The sequence below is a fragment of the Lactuca serriola genome, chromosome 2 (genome assembly GCF_051521515.1).
Source record: "Lactuca serriola cultivar US96UC23 chromosome 2, Lser_US96UC23_V15, whole genome shotgun sequence".
In the NCBI taxonomy this organism is placed as follows: domain Eukaryota; kingdom Viridiplantae; phylum Streptophyta; class Magnoliopsida; order Asterales; family Asteraceae; genus Lactuca; species Lactuca serriola.
This window is the reverse complement of record NC_136409.1, coordinates 194,428,845-194,452,048: the sequence shown is the minus strand read 5'-3', so window position 1 is coordinate 194,452,048 and position 23,204 is coordinate 194,428,845. Positions and strand designations below refer to the sequence as shown.

The 23,204-nt window shown below is 35.9% G+C and overlaps 2 protein-coding genes across 2 annotated transcripts; both read left to right on the top strand.

Moving 5' to 3' along the window:
• The first annotated feature begins 1,591 nt into the window (after positions 1-1,591).
• Positions 1,592-2,444, top strand: LOC145090679 (agamous-like MADS-box protein AGL29). Its single transcript, XM_079028801.1, has one exon. It carries the CDS (start codon positions 1,680-1,682, stop codon positions 2,367-2,369), a length of 690 nt encoding a protein of 229 aa, XP_078884927.1. The 5' UTR covers positions 1,592-1,679; the 3' UTR covers positions 2,370-2,444.
• Positions 2,445-22,415: 19,971 nt separating this feature from the next.
• On the top strand, positions 22,416-22,979 carry LOC145089907 (secreted RxLR effector protein 161-like). Its single transcript, XM_079028291.1, has one exon. It carries the CDS (start codon positions 22,416-22,418, stop codon positions 22,977-22,979), a length of 564 nt encoding a protein of 187 aa, XP_078884417.1.
• The last annotated feature ends 225 nt before the right edge of the window (positions 22,980-23,204 follow it).

The window sequence follows — 23,204 nt, the reverse complement described above, 5'->3', positions numbered from 1 at the left end:
AAAAGACTATTGTGCCCTTATTAATTTATTTTTAAATAATTTTCTTATTTATGTATTTATTTTTTATATATTTAAAAAAATTAATAGACCCCGCATATCTGTATCTCCTCACCGTAAACCTGAAGCCACATTTGAGAAATTTAATTTGGGTCAAACCGGCCACCATCCCATCTCCCATCCTCCCCAACTTCTATTTCTTTTCCATCTTTAGTAACATCGATGTCTTCACTATCCTTCTTTTTTTGGTACTTCAAATCTGGCGAACCAACACCATAACCTACTGTCTCTTCATTTTTAGTGGATTGTGGTGTTGATTCGACGGAGTTGAAGGACCGAAAAAAGAAGGGATGATGAAGACGTAACAAAATTAAGAAGTGCACAATAGTCTTTTTAGGTAAGACTGAGACCAAACTCGTAACAAAATTAAACAGTAGGGATCATCTGAGTTACAAAAATAAATTAATTAAAAAATAAACAGTAGGGATCATCCGATGAGATACAAATATGTGGGGTCTATTAATTTTTTTAAATATGTAAAAAATAAATACATAAATAAGAAAATTAATTAAAATAAATTAATAAGGGCACAATAGTCTTTCTAGGTAAGACATGGACCAAACGTGCAACAAAAATAAACAGTAGAGACCATCCAAGTTAAAAAATAAGTTAGGGACCAAAAACACAAATTCCCCCAAACCACAGGGACCATGCATGTAATTTATTTTTATTTTTGGTTTTGTTCATACTTGGATAACAATTTTCTTGTACACATCTAGGTAACGAACTTGTTGAAAACGTTCACATCCTACGATTTAATCTGCTATAGCAGGTCATAATGGTCATATATGAACACTTTCAATAAGTTTGTTACCTAGATATGTACATAAAAAGATAGTTACCCAGATGTAAACATACCAAAAAATTAATTAACTTAATAAGTCATTTTCCTAATCAATTTATTCAAGTATCGACCTATTGATGCGGTGCTTTGATATACGTTTTACGTAAAATCACAAAAAACAATTTTGAGTATTGATAGGTCTTGATAATTGGTGTCCTTTTAATGTTTTTAAATTAAGATACAAGAAGATTTAACTATTAAATAGTTCGGTGAACTTTACATTTTACTAAGCTCTAAGGTGTGATAATAATATTACTGGTGGTATACATACGTCGAGTATATTACTGTCGGCGAACGCCGCATCTCAACCATTTGATATACCGGCAGTAGTTTTCATTTGTATACCATATACTATTACCGATAAAATGCAGAAGTCCGATGAAAACATTCCTCAATTAGGCTTGGGCTGCATTATTATTTGTACTATGATGCATTAAAAAAATAATCATAATGGTAGTAAATAGTTATGGTTTGGAAACAATTTTAATGTACTCCTATCATAACCAAAGATTGATAAAAAAAAATGCAAATATTTATGTGATACTATATTTTTGATACACCATTCAACCTTATTCCATAATATATATACCAGAAACAACTTTCCTTCTACAACGTTTGACCTTACAATATTATTTCCAATTAAAAAAACAAAATCTCTGACAGACCCTAATTATCGAGATTCTCCCTAAGACAGATAAATCTTCGTCTTTATTCACTTATAAATAAATCCTGAACCCATTTACGACTATTACATAATCGCTATAATCACCACTGCGCCATGAACATAACGAGCATCGCCGGCGTCAATAGCATGAAGAAAAGGTCGTCACAAGGCCGGAAAAAGATTGAAATAAAGAAAATAGAAGAAGAAAACAACCGTCAAGTCACCTTCTCCAAACGCCGTAATGGTCTCTTCAAGAAAGCCGCCGAGCTTTGCATCTTAACTGGAGCCCATATCACCATGCTTGTCCACTCACCTGGTGGCCGGGTTTTCGCATTCGGCCACCCCACCGTGGATGACGTTGCCGACCGCTTCCTTAACATCACCACCAATAACGCATCAACATCAGATGAATCTACCACCCAAAAGGGACAACTTGAGAAAGAGTTCCACCAACACTACGTGGAGATTTCAAAGGAGTTGGAAGCGGAGAAGAAGCTGAGAGAGGTGATTCAGGAGTCGAAAATCATAAACGCCAGTGAATTACCGTGGTACAGCGAAGGCGTTGATGGGCTGGAGGTGGAGGAGTTGCAGCAGTACATATCATCCTTGGTAGAGTTGAAGAGAAAGGTTTTAGTACGTGCGGATGAACTGATGATGATCAAGAAAGCTCCGGCGTTGCTTGGTCCGAACATGTTGAGTATTGCTCAGGCAAATGACATTGCGAATATGGAGAATCCGACTAATGGTACGGCGTCGTCTAGTTTTGGTTTTGCACATAGTCATAGTAGGGAGTGGATGATGTAACTAGTTAATTAAGGTAGTTGTTTAACCATCACTTTAATTGTTTTGTCTTAACTGCGATTGAGATTGGAGTGGATTGTTAAAATGATTTATTTAATTCCATTTTCAATAAGAAATTTTTTTTGTTGTATCATTATGTTTGATAAAATCTCATGCTAAACGTATGTAACATACGTTTAAATAGCAAGAACAAATGTCTTTCTTTTTCCCTCCCCACGATTTCCCTGCTGGCGTTCAAAACCCGGCCTAGAGCCACCTTAAACCATCGCAGCACCCTCTCTACCATTTTCTTTGTTAGGAAAGGATATATTTGTGTTTGGGTATTTTCCATTGATTATATTATTTCCTTTTGCATTTCCTAGGATATAGGACTTTGTTTCGAAGTTTTAGTCTAATTAGTCTGATAGGCGAGATTGCAGGCATGATTCATGGCTTCCCTGTGTATATATTTATTTGATTTATTGGTTGAGTAATAGTTCAAAGCAGAAAATTTCGATGAGTGGTCTTACTTCAATTTGAATGAAGTCCGTGCCAATCTTCTCAGCTGAACAATGGGCAGCAATAGCAGCTACATTTGGTACTGCTCAAAGTACTCCTCAGCCTCATTCTAATGGTCTGCATGGTAAGCTAAAGTTGGGTGCTAGGATAATTCATAGCGGGAGCACTAATCATGTTACCGGAGATGAATCAATTAAATTGCGAGAATAAGAGGGCGTTTGACAAAGTTTATTTAGAAAAACTTATGATTTTTGATTTAAAACTTATGATTTTTCACTTATAACTTATTTGATGAAATAATAGGTTTTTAATAAGTAAAGGGTATGTTATTTATCACTTTTTGACTTATTAGAGGTTACCAACAATTATAAACTATTTTTTACCAAAACATTTTTTTTAACTTATTCCGATATCAAACAGGTAATAAGTCAAAAAACTCATTTTTTATGCTTTGCCAAACACCCCCTAACACACAATGTCATTCTTCAACATGTTCTATTCGCTCCCAAACTAAATTGCAACCTGATCTTAGTTTCACACTTAATGAAGATCCAAAACTCTCTTATCATATTTGACTCTTACAGTCTGACATATGTGCTATACAGGTCGGACATTCGAGGGAGGTGATCGGCCCGAGTGAGAGACGGGATGAACTTTAACGTCTAGTTCCCGAGTTTAACAAAAGAAAAGAAAAGAAAAGAAGAGGAAATAAAGTTAGGAGAGAAAAAAAGAGAAAGGAAATGAAAACATTTTTTTTTTTCTTTTTTGTGTTTATGAGTTGGAGAGAATTGGAACGAAAATTAATCATTTTGTTTAAGTTTCACTATGAGACATAAATGATGTTTAAGATTAGATTAGTAGTAGGATGGTTTGCCATTTCAAAAAAAAAAAAAATAATCATTTTGTTATTTATTTTCAAATTCTCCAAAATCAGAAGGAAAGTTAGGAACAAAAATGATCATTCCATTTCTCTCCACTTCATTCCTTTAATTAAACTCGGGAATATCAATTTCTTTTATTTTCTTCTTATTTCCACTCATTTCATTTCCTTTCTCTCGTTAAGTTGAACTTTGGAGTTGGATGTAATTATTACCTTCCACAAGCTTTGAAAGTCCAAACATTTTTAGTTGATAAGTCAAAGTCCTTAGAACTATGACACAGTGATTGGGTCATCCAATGATCCGAAAAAGTGGACAAACTTCTTCCTTTTCTAGTAGGATGATAAATAGGAAGAATTAGTGGGATGACATTTAATTTCTCTTATAAAAATGTGATATTTGTTATGGCAATAAACATAGCTTTCCTTCGGGTGAAAAAAAAATATACTTCTCTTTTTGATTTAATACATTGTGACCTATGGGATGCGTATGATGAAACTTCCTCTTCTAGTGCTCGTTAGTTTTTTTTAACTATCATAGAAGCTTATTCGGTAGTTGTGTGGGTTTATTTGTTAGGTTATAAATAAGAAGTTTTTAAGATGTTTATGTCTTTCATTGATATGATTGCGCGACCATTCTCTCAAAAAGTATAAATTGTTCGACCCGATAATGGTAAAAAATTTAATTGTACGAAAGCTTACTTTGTAACTAATGGTGAATTATTTTTCGAACATCTTGTGTTGGTATGCCTCATCAAAATGGAAGATTGGAGAGAAAACATAAACATATTTTAAATGTTGATTTTGCGTTAGGATTTCAAGGTATTTTGCCAATATTTTTTTTCAGGGGGAATGTGTTCTTATTGCTGCTCATATAATAAACCGAACACCTTCTAGTCCTTCATCTTTGTAAGATAATAAGTTGTTGATTAATAATGAGGGTTAAACATCATATAAATAGGTATACATGAATGCCCTAACTTAAACCCTAAGGGCATTGGGCCTAAACCCTAATAATTAACATCCACATACAATTTGATTGGGAGGAGACGGTTAAATTGGAAAAACAAAAACATAAAACATAAAACATAAATGAAGATAAATAGTAGAAGAGGAAGGCCGGTGGAGATCCAGAACTGGACGCATGAGTGGTAGTTCTACAGGTGGTGGCGACGACGATCAGATTTTGAGGCAGCGATGTTGGCGATAACTTTAGCAGTTAGAACTAGATGTAATGACAACAAGGAAGAACTGACAGATCGACGAAGTCAATGCTAAAAGACATCGGAGAAGATAGTAGAGGATAGACCAACTGTTTATACGAGAGAGGTTTTCTTTAGGAGGGAAAAGAGGAGAATAGATTAGGGAAAAGGAAAAAAACCAGACAGAAAAGGCACCTCCGACAACTATTATAGAAGGTCGCTGGAGATGGAAGGCGACAACTATGAGTTGTGGTTAGCAATAAGGTTTTAACTTAGAGTTCCAATACCATGTAAGATAATAGATTGTTTGATTAATAGTGGAGGTTAAATCTCATATAAATCAGGATACATAAATGACCTAATTTAAACCCTAAGGGCCTTGGTCTAAACCCTAGTCACTAACATCAACGACTTACACATTGTTGGTTTAATTTCTGGATTTCGCGTTGTATTGCCTGATTTCAGGTATGAATTCCACTTTGTAATTTTGAGATTGTTGGTTGGCCACGACATGGTGAAAGGATTACCACGACGTGGAATTTTTTTCATGGAACACGTGTTTCATTAACAACACCACAACATGGCATGATGCTTGCCACGACGTGGTGACGACATAAATGAAAAGCTCTAATCTTCGGGCTTAAGGCCCTGTTTAAGGGAAGTGATGGCTAGGGTTTCCTCCACTTCTAGCCTTTATCACCTCCAAAGAGTCTTTGATAAACCCTAGCCCCTTTTTATGCTTTGAGCACATTTTTAGTGTATTGGTGATCTTGGAAGGAAGAAGAAGGAAATCTAGTGCTTTGATCCAACAAGCTACTCATCTCTACTCCATGTGTGCATCTTGTGGACTCCTTGTAAGTCCTCAACTCTTCACCTTTTTGGTCCCTCCTTCTTAAATGTAGGCTATATTGCATGTTTTAGTTAATATTTGTGATTTGTGTGGATGAATGAGATAACTTTTGCAACTTTATGATTTACCAAGGTCCCTTAAGCATAATGATTTTTGGATCTAGAAGTTGGATGAAATTTGAGAACATTACATGTGATTTTGGTCATTTTCTCACCTTTTTGACCTAGAAGAGGGATGGACATGCATGGGTCATGCATGTCTATAAAGTTCGGATATTTATAGACCTTTAGGGTCCCTAGAAGCTTTCTGGAAAGTTAGAGCAAAGGGCTTATCAGATTAAGAGCTTAATCAAGTAAGTTGTTTTCAACAAGAAACCACGACGCGACATGCTGCTCACCACGATGCGGTGAATATGGGTTTTGCGACTATTTTGTTAGGATGCTGCCATGACGTAGTTGCATGTTCGCCACGTCGTGGTAGCTAAGTTGGTTGCGATTATGATGAAAGGCCACAATGTGGCCATGGGTAGGCCATGATGTGGTGACCATTTGAAGTTGACCTTAACCATTGACCGTTGACTTTTTTGACCCAATCAAATTTTAGTCAAATTGTTAGTTACAAAAGGTAGACAAAGGGTTTACCTTGTATGATTCATTAAGAGGTATATATCACCCGCTTTTCGTTTGTTTGAGTTTGTAAGCTGTCAACCGCGCTTGTGAGGTGAGTCTTTTCACTATACTATGTATGATGCTAGACTGTCATTATGACTCTTGCATGAAAGATTATGGTTGGATCACATCACGTATATGAAAGATTGTGGTTGGATCACATCACTTGTATGCAAGACCATGGTTGGATCATTACAGGAAAGACTGCAACTGAGTTGTAGAAATAAAAGTGATTGTAAGACTATGGTTGGATCATAGCATTCATATGCGTTGGAATATATCCCTAGGGATAGGCCCACTAATATGTATGATATGCGGTATTTTAGGAAACTCACTATGCTTTGTTCTTTTGGTTTCATGTTTTAAATGTTTTAGGTACTTCTGGTTCCAAAGCGAAGGGCCTAACTTGATCGCATTGCATCCCTGGAGTTTATTTCTGCATTATTGATTTATGATTATTATTCTGAATTTTTAAAACATATTATATTATGATTTTCTTTTGAACAATTACTTGAATGGTTTTGGTGATTAAAATAAAAATTTTACTTGATATTTTTAAGACATTAAAAATTGGTACCAAAGCCTTGGTTTGAGGGATTTAGACACACTTTTGGGTGTTTCTGAACTCAAATTGAGGATTAATAAATATTTTTCTATATAGAAAAGATTTTATGTAGAAACAGGTGTGATGCATGTAATCAGCCGAGCCCAATAACTGATTCCCCAAATACCCATACATGAACGTTATGATTATTATGCTAATATGTGAATTTCATGATAGTATATGGTTAAAGATCTGCTTAGGGATGCATGATAATTGATATGTAACATCCCAAAATTCATGACCATAAATTTCATTTTTAATATAACTAAAACACATTTGTAACTTGGTCCACACATTGAAAAGCATTTTGAATAAAACATTTATCAGAGTTGATTCCCAGAAACCACATATTGCGAAAAACATAGGTGTATGCACTGCGATCGTCCCGAGCTCCTTTATTTGAAAACTGGAGGTACCTAAAACCAAAACTAAAAACCGTAAGCACGAAGCTTAGTGAGTTCCCAAATACCACATACCAGACATATCATCATACTGCCTAGCATATCTGGGTGTTGGCCTACCCCTTCGGTATCTTTCAGCCGGATACTATCTAGCATATAAGCACATAAATCACATACTATCATACATAACCATAAGCCATACATATCATTCATATATCATAATTAATCAAGATGCTATGTGCCGATACATAGTCTTGCTATTATGTCACGGGCCGCTACATGTCCTTTCTTGCCAAGCCGGGGGCCACCCCCTGGGTCTTACAGACAAGTGTAGAGAGCCACTTCCTGGTCTTCCATGCAAGCATCACAAAGATAACTAGCATACATACTACTCTACTTAGCTAATTAGGATATAGTGTGCCAGGAGCCACCTCTTAGTCTTTCATACATAATGCCTAGGGCTAATCCCCGAGTCTTCCTACCATACATAAACCAAATGGGTCGACATTGGTGCCTTCGACCCATACAAATAGTGATGAGACTCACCTCGAATGTTGAAGCTTACTGCATGAAATCCTTAGCTGCTGCCCTGACAATTCCATGAGCTATCCATACCAAAACATATCCTAATTAGCAATTAGGTTCCAAACCATGATCCATAATGCTTACATGGGGCAAAATGATTGTTTCACCCTCGACCTATCGAGGCCCAAACTATAAAACCCATGAAAGCCCATTAATGACCTAATTTTCCAAATTGGGCCCAAGCCCTTACATGGAACTACCCCTTTAGAACCCATTCCACACTTCATAACCCTATAGGGGTCAACCTTGGTCAAAGTCAAGTCAAGGTAAAAGTCAACATCCAAGTCAAAGTCAAAGTCAACGCTTCGAGTTGACTCAACTTGTCGAGTTATTCCTTCAACTCGGTGAGTTCCCATAAACCACATAATCGTGATACTTTGAATCAAATCGTCGAGTTATTTCCTTTTTAATAGGATTGGGTCATACTCACATCAACTCGTTGAGTCCCTTCATGAACTCGTCGAGTTCTTCAGTCTGTTTACTCCTTCTTAATACATTAAGCCTTTATTCTTCAGATCTGAACCCAATACTCTAGATCTAGACTGGAAATACCTTTTAGAAGGGTAAAGTTTCCAAATTTACCCATTAATCCCTTCCTAAAGAGAATAAGCTCAAACCCTAACCCAAAAAGGGCCAAGGTCTTAATCCAAAACCAACAAAACTACAAGGTAGACCATGAGGTCATAGATCTGGACCATAAGAACCAAAATATCACATAAAGTTCCCAGCTTTCTCTACATGCATGGCCATTAGTAGCTCAAAAGGCCAAAATGATGGCTGAAAGGTTGCATGGGACTTCCAAGGCCATAAAGTTGTCACCTTTATGCCATGAAAGTCCTTCAAGACTCTAGATCTTAAGTGCTTTTCATTTGGAACGTCCAACTCTCAGGGACCATATCATTTGGACCAAAAATAAGCAAAAGGTGCTAAGAAGGAGATCTAATCAACTATTCAGCAAGTTTGAGACTTGATTACCAGAAAGTGACGAAAATGGAGTGAGGTTTCATGATCTAGCAACTCTTCCTTGTTCCTTCAAACTTTCCTTCCTTCCAATAGCTTCAAACACCCACAAGAACACTCAAAATGGGTCACAATCACTCAAAATAACATTAGGGTTCCAAGATCTAGGGTTAGGACAATGGAGTTGGTCCTCCCCAACTTGTCGAGTTGGTCTTTAAATTCCCACGTGCCCGATTATTCCAACACGTCGAGTTCTCACCCTTGAACTCAACGAGTTGGCCTCTTAATTGAAAATTTTCTTTCCTTAATTAGCCTTCTGAATTTTGGGTGTTACATGATAGGATGCTTGTTAGGAGAGATGCCTTTTATATGTCTATTTTTTTATTAGGTGCTTTACGATTTATGTTGATACTATAAATTATTTAATGCATGCACTAGGATGGTACATAGTCAAGACTAAATAGCCTTATAATGTTTGATTCAACCTTATTGCTTGTTCTTGTATGATGAATAACTTATGGTAGAGACATATATTTGAATGCCTATTTTATTGCAATTATGTACGACCTACATTCATCGAGTGATTGTCAACATCGGAAACGTCTCTATCGGCACATGTGGAGACTAGAATCTTAGGAAATCCTAGGAAGTATCTTTGTATTTGATGTGAGCTGTGTAGTGATGGGAACTATGTAAAGATAGTCATAGGAGAATGACTTTGGAGATTCAAGACGATTCTTATGGAAAGTATGGATAGGTATGGAAGATGGTATTGGGTTCGTACTATTAAAAGCAAAAGATCCATACTTGGATCAAGGAAAGTAACGAAGATTCTAAGAAGCTTGTAGTATGAGAGATTCTTCGGGCATGTTTTGATCTTTTGTATTGTTGCCTTTTAGTTTGGTATTTTTTACTCGATGAGGTTTTGGTTTTGGCCCACTCCCATGGGAACCCCCACATGGCCTTAACTAACTTCCATATAAACCGTACATACAAACATATAAGGATGCCCTGGAAACCCTCCAAGGTCTTACACTGGGTGCCATGGGAACCCCCACATGGTCTTAGCCTAGAATACCATTGGAACCCCATATGGTCTTAGCCTGGAATGCCAAGGGAACCCCCACATGGTCTTATATCCAACTGCCTCGGGAACCCCCCCCCCCCCCCCGAGGGGGGGGGGTCTTCCATGCAAGTATCAAAAAGACAACTAGCATACCAAATACCACACAATCAACTAGCATACCACATATAACTAATTACCATGGGAACCCCTGCATGGACTTCACATAAATACATAATGTATAAATAACACATCCGCAATAATCATCATAACTAGATAAATGATCCGGCCTTGGTGCCTTCGACCCATTGGTATGGTGAGGAGACTCACCTCACACTGCTGAAATCCCGCGAATAAATCTCTGGCTGCTGGCTGAACGATCCTCGGACTATCAATCATCAAGACAAAACCCAATTAACCATTTGGGTTTCAATGCATAACCTTAAATCCACACTTGGGGTAAATGGACCATTTTACCCCTAACCTAACTTGGTTCAAAAGCAAGGCCTAACTCACACTCTGAAGGCCCAAAAGCCAAATAATCAACCAAGGCCCAACATATGGCCCAATTTTCCAAATTGGGCCTAAACCTCTACATGGTCTTACCTTAAGGCCCAACCATTTATTCTTGTCCAAACACTTGGCATTCCGATGGTCCAATATCTCATAATCATCAAGGCCCAACTACGGCCCACTTATGGCCTAATTTTCCAAATTGGGCCTAAGCCTTTCCAATGGGCCTTATCCTAAAGCCCAACAATTTCGTTAGTCCATAAATATGTTCCCAATTGGCTCACGAAGGCTCACAGCAACTTAGTCCAAGAAATGGCCCAACCTGAGGCCCATAAACGTGAAGTCCAATCTGATTGAGTACGCAAGGCGTACTCAGCTGTACACTGAACGTACTTCCTTAATGGCTTGTACGTTGCGTGTATTGGCTTGTACGCCCAACGTACTTCCCTCTCAGTCCCACTTTTTCCATTAAGCACTTAATGCTTAAACCTTATGTCCAAACCACATATCTGAGTCCCAAATAACATCTAAACCCATAAAGTTACTAACTTTGTGACTTTACATTGCCCAAAAAAACCAATAAATTTCTACTTTCACAGAAATGGCTCAAACTCCAACATAGATGGTCTTAAACTCTAAAGGTGCCAACTTTATGGACCCTGGACCTTAGAAACACTAAGTGGGGCAACCCAAAGCTCCTAGAATGAAATTAAGACCATTAGATCTCATACTTGGGACCAAAGTGAACAAAAATCCATAAATGGTATATCTAAGACACCAATGATCAAGTTCAAAGCTTTATACCTTCATCAAGCAGAAAATGAGTCACCAAAGCCAGGTCCATAAGCTTCTCCTTGATCCTCATCTTTGCATCAAACTCCACCTTCTTGGAAATGGACCAAACACTCCAAAAATGGACTCCATAAGCTCAAAATGCCACCATGAATTATTAAGGACGATTATTTTGGGTTTTAGAGGGTAGGGTTTGACTTAGAATGAAAAAGGAGGCTTAACATTATGCTTATATAGAGTACAACTCTCAGATTAAGGTTTTTAATCTTACCCTCGTACGCCTAGCGTACCTTCTTGTACGCCCTGCATACGAGGCCACACACCCTGACCCAACCTCACATATACCTCACGCGTTCTTCCCAGCTACACATTGCGTAGTTTCTTCTCTTCGGTACACCCTGCATACCACCTTGGTACACCCCACGTACTATGGCTTTTCCCAAAACCCTAATTCTCCCGAAGGCCATGACTCACTCGATACAACTCTTATTCCCACCATTCATATATCCATAGAAAGGTATCAAGACTCTCAACACTATTATCAATTCCTGCCTGCCATAACATATCCTGAACTAAAATCCATTTTCCATAAAAGTTTGAGCTGATAAATTATCGAAATACCCTTTGATCCAGAAACTCAAACTGAATACCCAAGCAATCCAAGGTACATTATCCAAATCCAACTTGGTCCAAAACCCAACCCCTTATGTATCCGTAGCTTGATAGCATTTCATCCTTTGATCATCAATTCAAAACGGGAACAATTCAGAACAGGATGTTACATCAACAACCCTGGGACTATCAGCAGTCCCAGTGGGCTAACCGCATGCCATATAGGTTATTGGTAACCCTTCGGACTATTGGAAATCCTAGTGGGCTAACATCACGTCCTGTGAGTTATCAGCAACGCTGGGGACTATCAACAATCCTAATGGGTTAACAACATGCTCTATGGATTATCAGTAACTACGGGGACTATCAGCAATCCCAATGCTAACAACATGTGTTAGAGCTATCAGCAGCTTAGTAACACACAACATCAATCAAAAAATAAGAACAACATACAGGCAACATATATACTATTCGGTTGGACTAATAGCTAACTACCACATACCGCGCCTTACACCGGACTCTAAGTCACCATTAGCAACCACTATTGAATGCATGGACATATGTAACTAAAGGTGAGATAGACAGTCAAACAAATGATCTCACTCTCGAGTCATAACCAAACAAGGAATTGGCAGGAAAGCCTAGATTAAGAGTTCTCGGGCTATCCTACATGACTTCGTACAACCCCTAAGGCATTCAACTAGACAATCACTAATCTCTTGGTACTCTAACCAACATACCACTACCCTTATCTCAATATAAACACCAATGGGTTATCTGCAACCCTAGGACTATCAGTTATATTGGAGTTATCATTAACTCAGTAATTACTAATAATAACCATCAAATACGAATACTCGTGTAGTCTAGCATGCACCCTACTATGACATAGGTAATATAGTGAGAAAACTCACCTAAATAAAAGTCCCACAGAAAAACAACAACACGCTCCCTCCCTATACCGATCGGTCTCGCGAACTGACTAGGACCAAACCAAGGTGGAAACTTAATCAATACCCCAATTCCTTCAAGTTTGACTCAAATTCAAACTGGTCAAAAAGTCAACGGTTTGACCGATATTGAAAATTTAAATTTTTGAATTTTTCAAAATATTCCTACCTAGGAACACCGAGGACCGTCTAGCCCGAGTTTGACCGATATTGATTAATTTCAGCCAAATACCCATAATCTTAATCAGTTGCAGACCGCCTAAACCGATATTTACAACACTTATATTATCATAGAATATTTCACAATTAAAATAACCTGAAGGTAACATGCAGTCTTTAAAGGCACTTACCTGAGTCGTTCCTAAGGTGGGTATATCATTAACGATCACCCATATCCCAAACTTTCTACTAACCCATAAAAATATGGAAAATAAATTTTATTCTTATTTTATCCACTACTTATATAATCTACTTATTAAATGTTTGTTATGTATAATGTATTAATTTTTTCCTCATCTTATCTTTTATTTTGTAATGGTCCAATAAATAAAAAATAGATAGAAATATTTAGTAGAAGGATAATAAAAAAAGAAATACGACATGAAATAAGAAAAACCATAATTTAGTTTTAGTCCATATGGCGTATACAAGAAAAGCCCAATTATCGTTCTCTTTTGGCCCTTAAAATAACTGTTCAAGAAACAAAAAGGCATTACTTTCAAATTTATGGATCTTTTCTAAATATGCGTTACTTATCTTTTATACGTTTCAAATATCATAATATTAGGTTAGAGCACGTGGTATGGGCCAAAAACGAGAAGCAACAGGCTGATGTGGCATGCCTCAACGACGTCATGACGGGGAACCCCCCCCCCCCCCCCTCCCCAACTCGTTGAAGCTCGTTATGGTGGATCTTGTGGTAACGAGGACGAGATAAAACAAGAAAGATGATTGGCTATCTTCTTCATCAACCAATCAAATAATTTTCTCTATTTTCTCTCTCTACCTCTTAACATGATATAACATCTGGAACACCATTTCCCCTTGGTGTTATGGATGAGGTGCCACCAATTTGGTATTACATCCCGTTGCCCACTCCCAATGCTCTTATAACCCATGAAAACCATGGTTAAAAAATTTATAAAATCTTAAACATGAATCATACTATCTCCTAGATCTATGGATGTAGCTTTCAGAAAAATTGACTTTACTATACAAAAATGATTAGTGATACAACTTGTTTCCCATTTGTCATCTCACTCATTATACAATAATACCTAAGACTTTAGTTTTTATTTTAGTCCGTAAAGTAACACAAAAAACCATAATATTAATAACAAATCCAACAAAGAAAGGAATCCATAAGTTTTTAGTATGTATTTACAAATATATATTTACCAAAGTCTACAAAGAAAGAAATCTATAGGTTTTGATTTTTAACCCAACCAAACGCTCTTAAGTGTAATAGAGGAAAACAAATTATTTCATAAATGTTATTATTATTAGTGTAAATATTTCTTTCTATGTTCCTATTACGTGCAAATAATATGTAAGTTTGTTGTCATCATAGGTAAAAACAATGTAAGTACATTATCTATATTGGTAAAAAATGCAAAGTACTATGCTATATCCAGTAATTTGCTCTTATAACTAAAAGATAGCCTTTCCCTATAAAGTTGATACTACTGAAGTAGCATTGAACCATTCAAAAAAGATATGTGAGTCCCTACAACATAGGAAAGAAAACACCAATACCGTTTTAGAAAACTAAACAACGTTAGGTTCACAAGCCTCAAAAATACACAAAATTCACTTCCATTTTTAAGACATTGTAAAGGGGTCGGTTTATAGGTATGGTGATGGTGGAATCGTGGTATAAAGTCAAATAATTTAATAAGAATTAACATGCATTAAAAGAAATAATCCCTTCGTTTAGATATAAATTTTGCGTAAGTTTTTTAGGACTTTTCCATGGATTAGCAAAAATCATCCATGATAATGAAAGTTTTGCATATTAGCTATCAATGCCTTATCCATGTATATCCATATATATCAAACCCTAAAACACATTTTCAATAACATAAATATACATATATACATAGTGAACCTCTTATTAAAAGATTATGTGCTTTCACCATCTATTGAACCACAATCAACTTCAAATTTGAGCTAAATAACCCATATCATCACTTGGTAAATTTGATTGCTACGACATGAATTTCACAAATAGGTGGCAAATCATAATAATAGGAGACCACAATTGCATATGTTAAATTTCAAACATGAAGAAGCTACATTATTGTCAAACCAAGGATAAATCAATCCTAATGAAAATTTTAAAAAAAGGTTGTGGATCTAGTCTTATTAAAAGCTCACTGAAAATGAAAGTTGTGTGTGTTGGATCTATATGCTCAAGAATCATTGTTAAGTGATGTTGCTAATAATATATGATCTTATAGAGTCACACCTTAATCAAGTTAGTACTTATTTAATATTTATTAAGTATTTGATTATGAATAGATAAATTCAATTCTTGTATTTGATTAGAGAAGAGAATATTGTTTTATGAAAATAATACTAAAAAGGACAAACTAGTTATTAGATCATAAGGTATGATTAATAAGTTATGTACAAATGTTTTGGACACTCTAGCAAACCATGACTTAACTAATTGGTTGGCTTACTTAGGTAGACAAACTAGCCAAACTTTTGTCCTCTTCTTTTGACCCTTTGGTCGTAACTTTCAAGAAGACATGGAGGTTGCTTATCAACCTCCATACTTTGTCCCTCATGCTTCTTTACTAGCCTATTAATTTAGATTAAAATAAGGTGTAACCTTTTTGCATGCATGAGATATATAAGAAGGTCTTATATTTGAAAGTTGCTAGCCTTTTAGTCTTGAATTTCTTTCTTGAAGCCGTAGATTCCTCTCCATATCTCACTCTCTACCTTTTGAAGTTAGATACTTGATTTGGAGTTTCCCTTTATGTATTCCTTTAGTGCTTATTTTGTTACTTTTAGAGCCTTTGAACCCACTTGGGTTTGGGGTGTTGATGAAGATGCAAAGATCAAAGAGGATGTTCTTCTCTACAAGTATCCACCACCAAGATTAAGGTACCAAGAATTTCTAGTTTACTTCTTGAATTCTTAGTTCTTTAAGACTTTAAGTGCTTAATAAAATAAGCACTAAAGGAAGACACAAAGGGAAGCTCCAAATCAAGTAACTAACTTCAAAAGGTAGAGATTGAGATATGGAGAGAAGCTATGAATTCAATAGAGAACTTCAAGACCAAAAGACTAGAAAATTTCAAGTATAAGACCTTCTTATATATCCATGCATGCAAAAAGGCTAAGCAAGTGAGTTTTGAGACCCTGAATACTTTGATTGGTTGCAAAATGAGTGAGGGTTCTGTTGGAGAAAGAAATACTCTACAATGATGAGTGATTTATTAGGTTAGAATATTCCTTTGTATGAGAGCATATTACCTCCACTAGTATATAAAGTGGAGGTGAGTGGTCATTTATTTTATTAGTGTATGATGTAGACTTTTTTTAGTGAGAGAGAGTTGGCTGGGGAATTCCCCTAGCCATGAGATTTGTTCTTGTAACATGTTGAATCTCTCTGTCTATACATCATAGTTTACTCACATGTTTTGTTCATCATGTTCATACACAATTATCTTCTTGATATTATCTTTCCGTGCCAATCCAATTGATAAAATGGGAACTCACAATTAGTATCAGAGCGAGACCTTGAAGATCCAACTGGTTATTTCAAGAGAACGATCTCGATTGGTCTACTATCTTGAAGATTTTCATCATTATTAATGATTTTCTCAACCTTCGCAACTGAAAAATCATATGTGAGTTATTTACTGTTTTTTTTGGTAATGTTGCTTGAAAATAAAGATTATGTTGTTCTGTTCATAGACATTTTGCTGCTGTTAAATCTGAGTTTATAAAGAGTATTATTTTTTTGCTAAAGAAGATGAAGTTTCTTAGTAAAAAGTTAGTGTTTTGATATCTTTATCGCATGCTAAAAGGTGTTTCGAAAATCATAAAAATATGGTTGTGGGATAAAATATTGAACAAAGGGTATGGGGTTCAAATGATATGGATTTTAATGTGTTTGGGTATGCATTTTCTGAGAGTGCAAATTAATTTTTTTGGGTTTATAAGCTTATAATGCTGATTTTTTTGGGCATCGTACACACATGGAAATACATGTACACATGCTTTTGTACTTATTTATTTGTTTCTATATGTGAGTGCAAAATTTTGTACTAGCTATATATGCTCTAAAAACGAGAATGAGAGTTGTTGTACTTGAAGAGTATGGGTACGTGCATGCTCTTGTTCAAATTAAAAGTCATGTTGAGCATTTAATGCTAACCAAGAGTGGAGGACAAGTTTTGTCTTTTACTATTGCACATATTATCGGTAGCAAAGGTACTTGATATGGAGGAGATTAAAGTTCCTTGAGTGGGTGATAGTTGTCGTCTGTCACTCTCATTTCCAGCAAGTGTGAAACACGTCTCCAATAGACTCGCTACACATCAGCATATGTGGGTCCTATAGCTGATAGATGCTTGAGACTTTTGTCTCATCTATTGACTTACACTCCGCCTTTCTTAGTTTTTGTCTAGCAGTGTACAACATCCAACATCAAACCCCATGCCTCATTTAAATGCACCCTGATTTTGTCAGCTTTGTATCTTTTCGAGACTTATCATTTCTGAGATTATGCTTTCTACGATATATTCATTTGAATCCTTTTTAGTAAGATGGATCCCATCTCGGATTCAACTCATTCTATTTTATGGATTCAATCTTGGATTCGATTCAATATCCAAAAGCATCCCAGACTCACAATTTTTGAGTAACCCTCCCACATGGATTCTCTTTTGGATCAACTTAACCCGTTTCCATTTTGAATCTCGGATTCTGATTTATTTTGTGGATCCAACATTTCTGAGCAACCAGACTCACCTCAGATCGATTTTTAACTACTTTCTGAGATTTACCTATTCCAATTTTTTAACCTATTCCTTTTTTATTTCATATTCGTTTTTGTTCGGACCCTCACTCATTCTGAGATTACTCAACCCATTTCAATTTCGGATCCAATATATTTTTTTCAAAAAATTGATCGGAATGTGTATTTTATTGAAACCAATTAATTTCCTTTTTACCCAATTAATTTTATTTAATACCCATTATTTTATTTTAAAAAATCAATTATTTTTTAACACGAATAATAGCCTCATGTTTCAAGGCTTCATTTTTCTTGCTAATTTCAAGTGAATACATAATTATTTTGGAGATTATTATTTGTGTGTTCTTCATTCTACCGAGCAACTCGCATTTGCAGCCTCAAATTTATATGCTTCAGAGATTTGGATCCACGTATTTATTCGGAAACTTGTCTGAACAACAATATTTTCCGATGTTTGGATCTTTCCGAGGTTCACATTTTAACTTCCTTCAAACTTCTTACATAAGGTCTCAGACCATCATTCGGACCTAAGATCTTTGGATTATAGGTCTAGACCAATTCATTTCGACCCTGATTGACGAGTCATGGTTATGCTTTTGGAGTTTGAGTTTGCATTTCGGGTATCAACATCACTTCGGTTCAACATTATGATTCTTTAACAACGGTTTATCATATATACTCTACAATGTTTGTTCATTTTGGAAATAAAACACCAATTCTACCCATGACAAGAAAAATAATATCCTCGGTTTTACGGTTAGATGCTCACATAAAAGGGGAGAGTGCGATGCTCCATCATATCGGACATATTCTCTTGCCCGGTTTCATGATTATTTTTTATCTTTATTACGTGGTCGATCAAAACTTTGGGAGAATCATGAGCATCCGTTGATCTTTACTGTTAGATTTTGGATTTTAGAGACATTCAAAGACGGAGATTGATTTAGTAATGTGATGTGGCACTGATTTTTGATCTTTACATATCAAATTTTTGGCATTACTAGATGTACTTTGTATTATGATTTTTTATCTTCAGACTCTACATTTTGGGATGTATCATTTGTGTTAACATCCAGATCAGATTCTATTATTTGATTTTGGAATTGTGATACTTTGAAGACAAAGATTCTTTTGGCGTTGAGACGTGACACTGATTTTTTATATTCCAATCAAATTTTTTGCATTGCTAGACCCTTCTTTGGATTCACATTATTTATTATTCAAACTTTACTTTGAGATTCTTCATATTTTTAGCATGTTACTCTTCCAAGATTATTTGGTTCATTACCACTCGAGTTCGAAATGTTGAAGACGTGATATGAGATTGAGCTCTTCGGTTCAACAGTTGAGGGGTAAACTGTGAACATGATCGGTTTTTGGGGACTGTTCAGTTTCGAAGACTGAAATTTCATATTCTTATGTAGATTTAGTTCCTCTGTATGTTCTTTGATGCTAGAGATTCCATTTCCAGATTCCGAGACCACGAAAGATTCGGATTTTCTGAGATACTTCAACACCAAAACCTACACGTCAAATGTTCTACCTTTTATCACTGCTTTTTACCCTCATTATTTCCAAGCATTTAGGGGGGGTTATTGGAGCTAGAAGTTCTCTAAAATGATGATTGATTTATTAGGTTAGAATATTCTTTTGTATGAGAGCATATTCCCTCTACTAGTATATAAAGTGGAGATGAGTGGTCATTTATTTTATGAGTGCACCATGTAGACTTTTGTAGTGATAGAGAGTTACCTGGGAATTCTCCCTAGCCATGAAAGTTGCTCTTGTAAGATGTTAAATCTCTCTATCTATAAATCACAGTTTACTCACATGTTTTGTTCATCATGTTGATACGCCATTATCTTCTTGATAATATCTATCAACACCAGTCTAATCGATAAAATGGGAACTCATAGGTTCTTTTGTGAGTGTACATGTACTCAAAATGAAAGCTTAAATTTAGCAGCTTGCCTGCCTCAGATTCCCTTTTGATGATGAGCTAGCAATCGCTTCCTAGCCTTATTGCCTAAGTCATTCAATCAATTTGTGTTGAACTTCACTCTGAATGAATGGGAGAGGAGAATTAGTTAGCTTCATTCAATGCTCAAGAATTCTGAGGCAAACATCAAGAAATTTGGGAATCAAGTGTTGATCATTTGCGAGGGTTAAATCACCAAGAAGATAACCAGTAATGCTACCAATAAGGGGAAAGGCAAATCTGCCACGAAAGGCAAAGGAAATGGAAAGGGTCAAGGGATGCCTCCTGCTACCAACCCAACTCCTAAGCCCAACCCGTCTATTGACTCTAATTGCTTTCACTGCAATGAAAATGGACACTAGAAAAACAACTGTCCCAAGTAGCTATAGGAAGTTAAGAAAAACAAGGCCAAACAGGTTGGCACCCTAGGTATATATGTGATTGAATTATATGCATTCCATACTAATTCTTAGGTATTCGATATTGGAAGTGGTACTAACATCTGCAATGATTGCAGGGATTAAAGAATGTTAGAGAACTCATAGATAGCAATTTGGAACTCCATGTAGGCAATGACACTCAAGTATCTATCAAATTCATAGGGCAATATCATATTTTGCTTCCAAATGGTCTTAATCTTATTTTGAAAATTGTTGTTATGCACCTAATATAACTAGGAATAGTATCTCTACTTTCCATTTGTATGAACAAGGTTTTCATTATAAGTTTGACTTTTATTCTGGAACCATATCTATTTTTAAATATAATGTGTTCTATTTTGAGACTTATCCTAGTAATGGAATATATGAAATTGATTTAAATGTGTATCTCATGAAACACATCATGCATTTGATGTTTTCAAGGTATTCCAAAATGAAGTACAAAACCAGCTAGAGAAAAAGATTAAAACCATACGATTAGATCGTGGTGGTGAATATCTAAGTTATGAGTTTGATGAACATCTTAAGAATTATGTCATAGTGTCACAACTCACTCCATCGAGAACACCACAATAGACGTCTCGGAAAGGAGAAATCGTATTCTACTTGATATGGTATGATCGATGATGAGTCACACTTCCCTTCTTCATTCGTTTTGGGGTTATGCCGTCGATACATCAGCTTGAATTGTAAACATGGTCCCAACTAAAAAGGTTAGTAAGAGTCCTCACGAGTTATGGAATGGAAAAGTTCCATCAATATTTTACTTAAAGATTTAGGGTTGTGAAGCATATATTAAAAGAGAGACTTCTAAAAAGATTGAACCCAGATCTCAAAAGTGTGTCTATGTGGGGTACCCAAAATAAACCATGGGTTATTATTCTTTCATAAAGAACATAATCGAGTGTTCATAGCCCGAAAAATAGTGTTTCTTGAAGATGACTTTATCTTGTATAAAGAAAGTGGGATCCCCATTGATCTTGAATAAATTCAAGAAACACAACCTTTAGTTGAGAATGATAATCAACAAAGCATTGTTGAACATGAAATTATCGTTCAGATGCCGAAAACACACCAACTGTACAACACTCAAGTAGACCTCGTCAGGAATTTGGATAATTTGGACTTCTCATTCCTGAAGAGGAAGTCTTCTTGATGGATCAATGTGATTCCATCAATTTCAAGGCAACTACTACAAATCCAGAATCTGAAAAATGGCTTGAAGCCATGAGAGCTGAAATTCAGTCCATGAATGACAATCAAGTATGAGACTTAGTTGACCTACCTCCTAACAGCAGGCTTTTTGGAAGCAAATCGATCTTCAAGGAGAAGATCAACATGGACAGAATGTACAAACATTCAAGTCATGCCTTGTCACAAAAGGGTATACTCAAATTCAAGGCGTTGACTTTGAATATTTCATTATTGCCCGTTTCCAAGATTAAATCTATTAGCATTATCATGTCCATATCTGCATATAACGACTATAAGATATAGCAAATGGATGTCAAAATCGCTTTCCTTAATGGATATCTTGAGGAAGATGTCTATATGGAACAACCTGAAGGTTTTGTCAACCTAGATAAACTGGGCAAACTAAAGAGGTCCATTCATAAATTGAAACAAGCATCTAGGACCTGGTATCATCGTTTTGATGAGAATATCAAAAGGTTTGGCTTCTCATAAAGTGTCGATGAACCATGTGTATACATCAAAGAAAGTGGGAGCCAAATGGTTTTTCTTATTCTATATGTCGATGACATATTACTAATCGGGAAAGATATCGACTTACTTGCAAGTCCTTTTAAATGAAAGATCTAGGAGATGTTGCATACATACTCGATATCAGGATCTATAAAGATATATCTCAAAGGCTCATTGGTTTGAGTCAGAGTACATACATTGACAAAGTCTTAAAACACTTTTCAATGGATAACTCAAAACAAAGAATTGTACCACTAGTGCTTGACACCTTTCTTTCTAAGGTAGACTACCCTAGTACTGACGATGAGAACAAAAGAATGAGTCGCATACTGTATGCTTTAGCACTAGGTTAAATTATGTATGTTATGACATCTACAAGGCCGAATATAGCTTATGTTATTAGTTTAACTAGTAGATATCAAGCTAATCTTGGAGAAAAACATTGGATGGTTGTAAAGAACATACTTAAGTACTTAAGAAGGACTAAAGACATGTTTCTCATTTTTGGAGGAGTTGAGGAAGAGCTTACTATAAGATGTTATATTGATGCTAGCTTCAACACTAATCGAGATAAATCACGATCACAATTGGGATTCGTGTTCACACTTAATGGAGGAGCCATTTCTTGGAAAATTTCAAAGCAAGAAGTGGTTGCACTTTCTACAACAGAATCTGAGTATATAGTTGCATCTGAGGTTGCTCAAGAAGTTGATTGGATGACGAAATTCATTGGTGATCTATATGTTGTTCCAAGCATCAAAAATGCCACTGAGATGCTTTGTGACAACACTGGTGCGATTACTATCGTAAGAGACCCAATGGTTACAAACAAGACTAGACATATTCAACGGAAATTCCATTTCATTCATCAAGGATTCGAATTGAGAAATATATGCACTGAGAAGGTTCATTACGGATGATAATCTAGCTGATCCATTCACGAAGCCTCTTTCTCAAAACAAGTTTGAGATCCATGAAAAAGGAATCAGTCTTCGATTAACTAGCAATTGGATTTAAATTTGTACTTTACTAATATCTGGATATTCTGAACTATGTAGCAATGATATGTAATCTCTTTTGATATATGATATATCTCTTTTGTGTTAAATATTATTGTGTTCTATGTTAGCATATTATTTAATCCT

Bases quoted from the DNA above. Each gene is read 5' to 3' on its own strand.
- LOC145090679 (XM_079028801.1), top strand. From the start codon at position 1,680: ATGAACATAACGAGCATCGCCGGCGTCAATAGCATGAAGAAAAGGTCG.
- LOC145089907 (XM_079028291.1), top strand. From the start codon at position 22,416: ATGTATGTTATGACATCTACAAGGCCGAATATAGCTTATGTTATTAGT.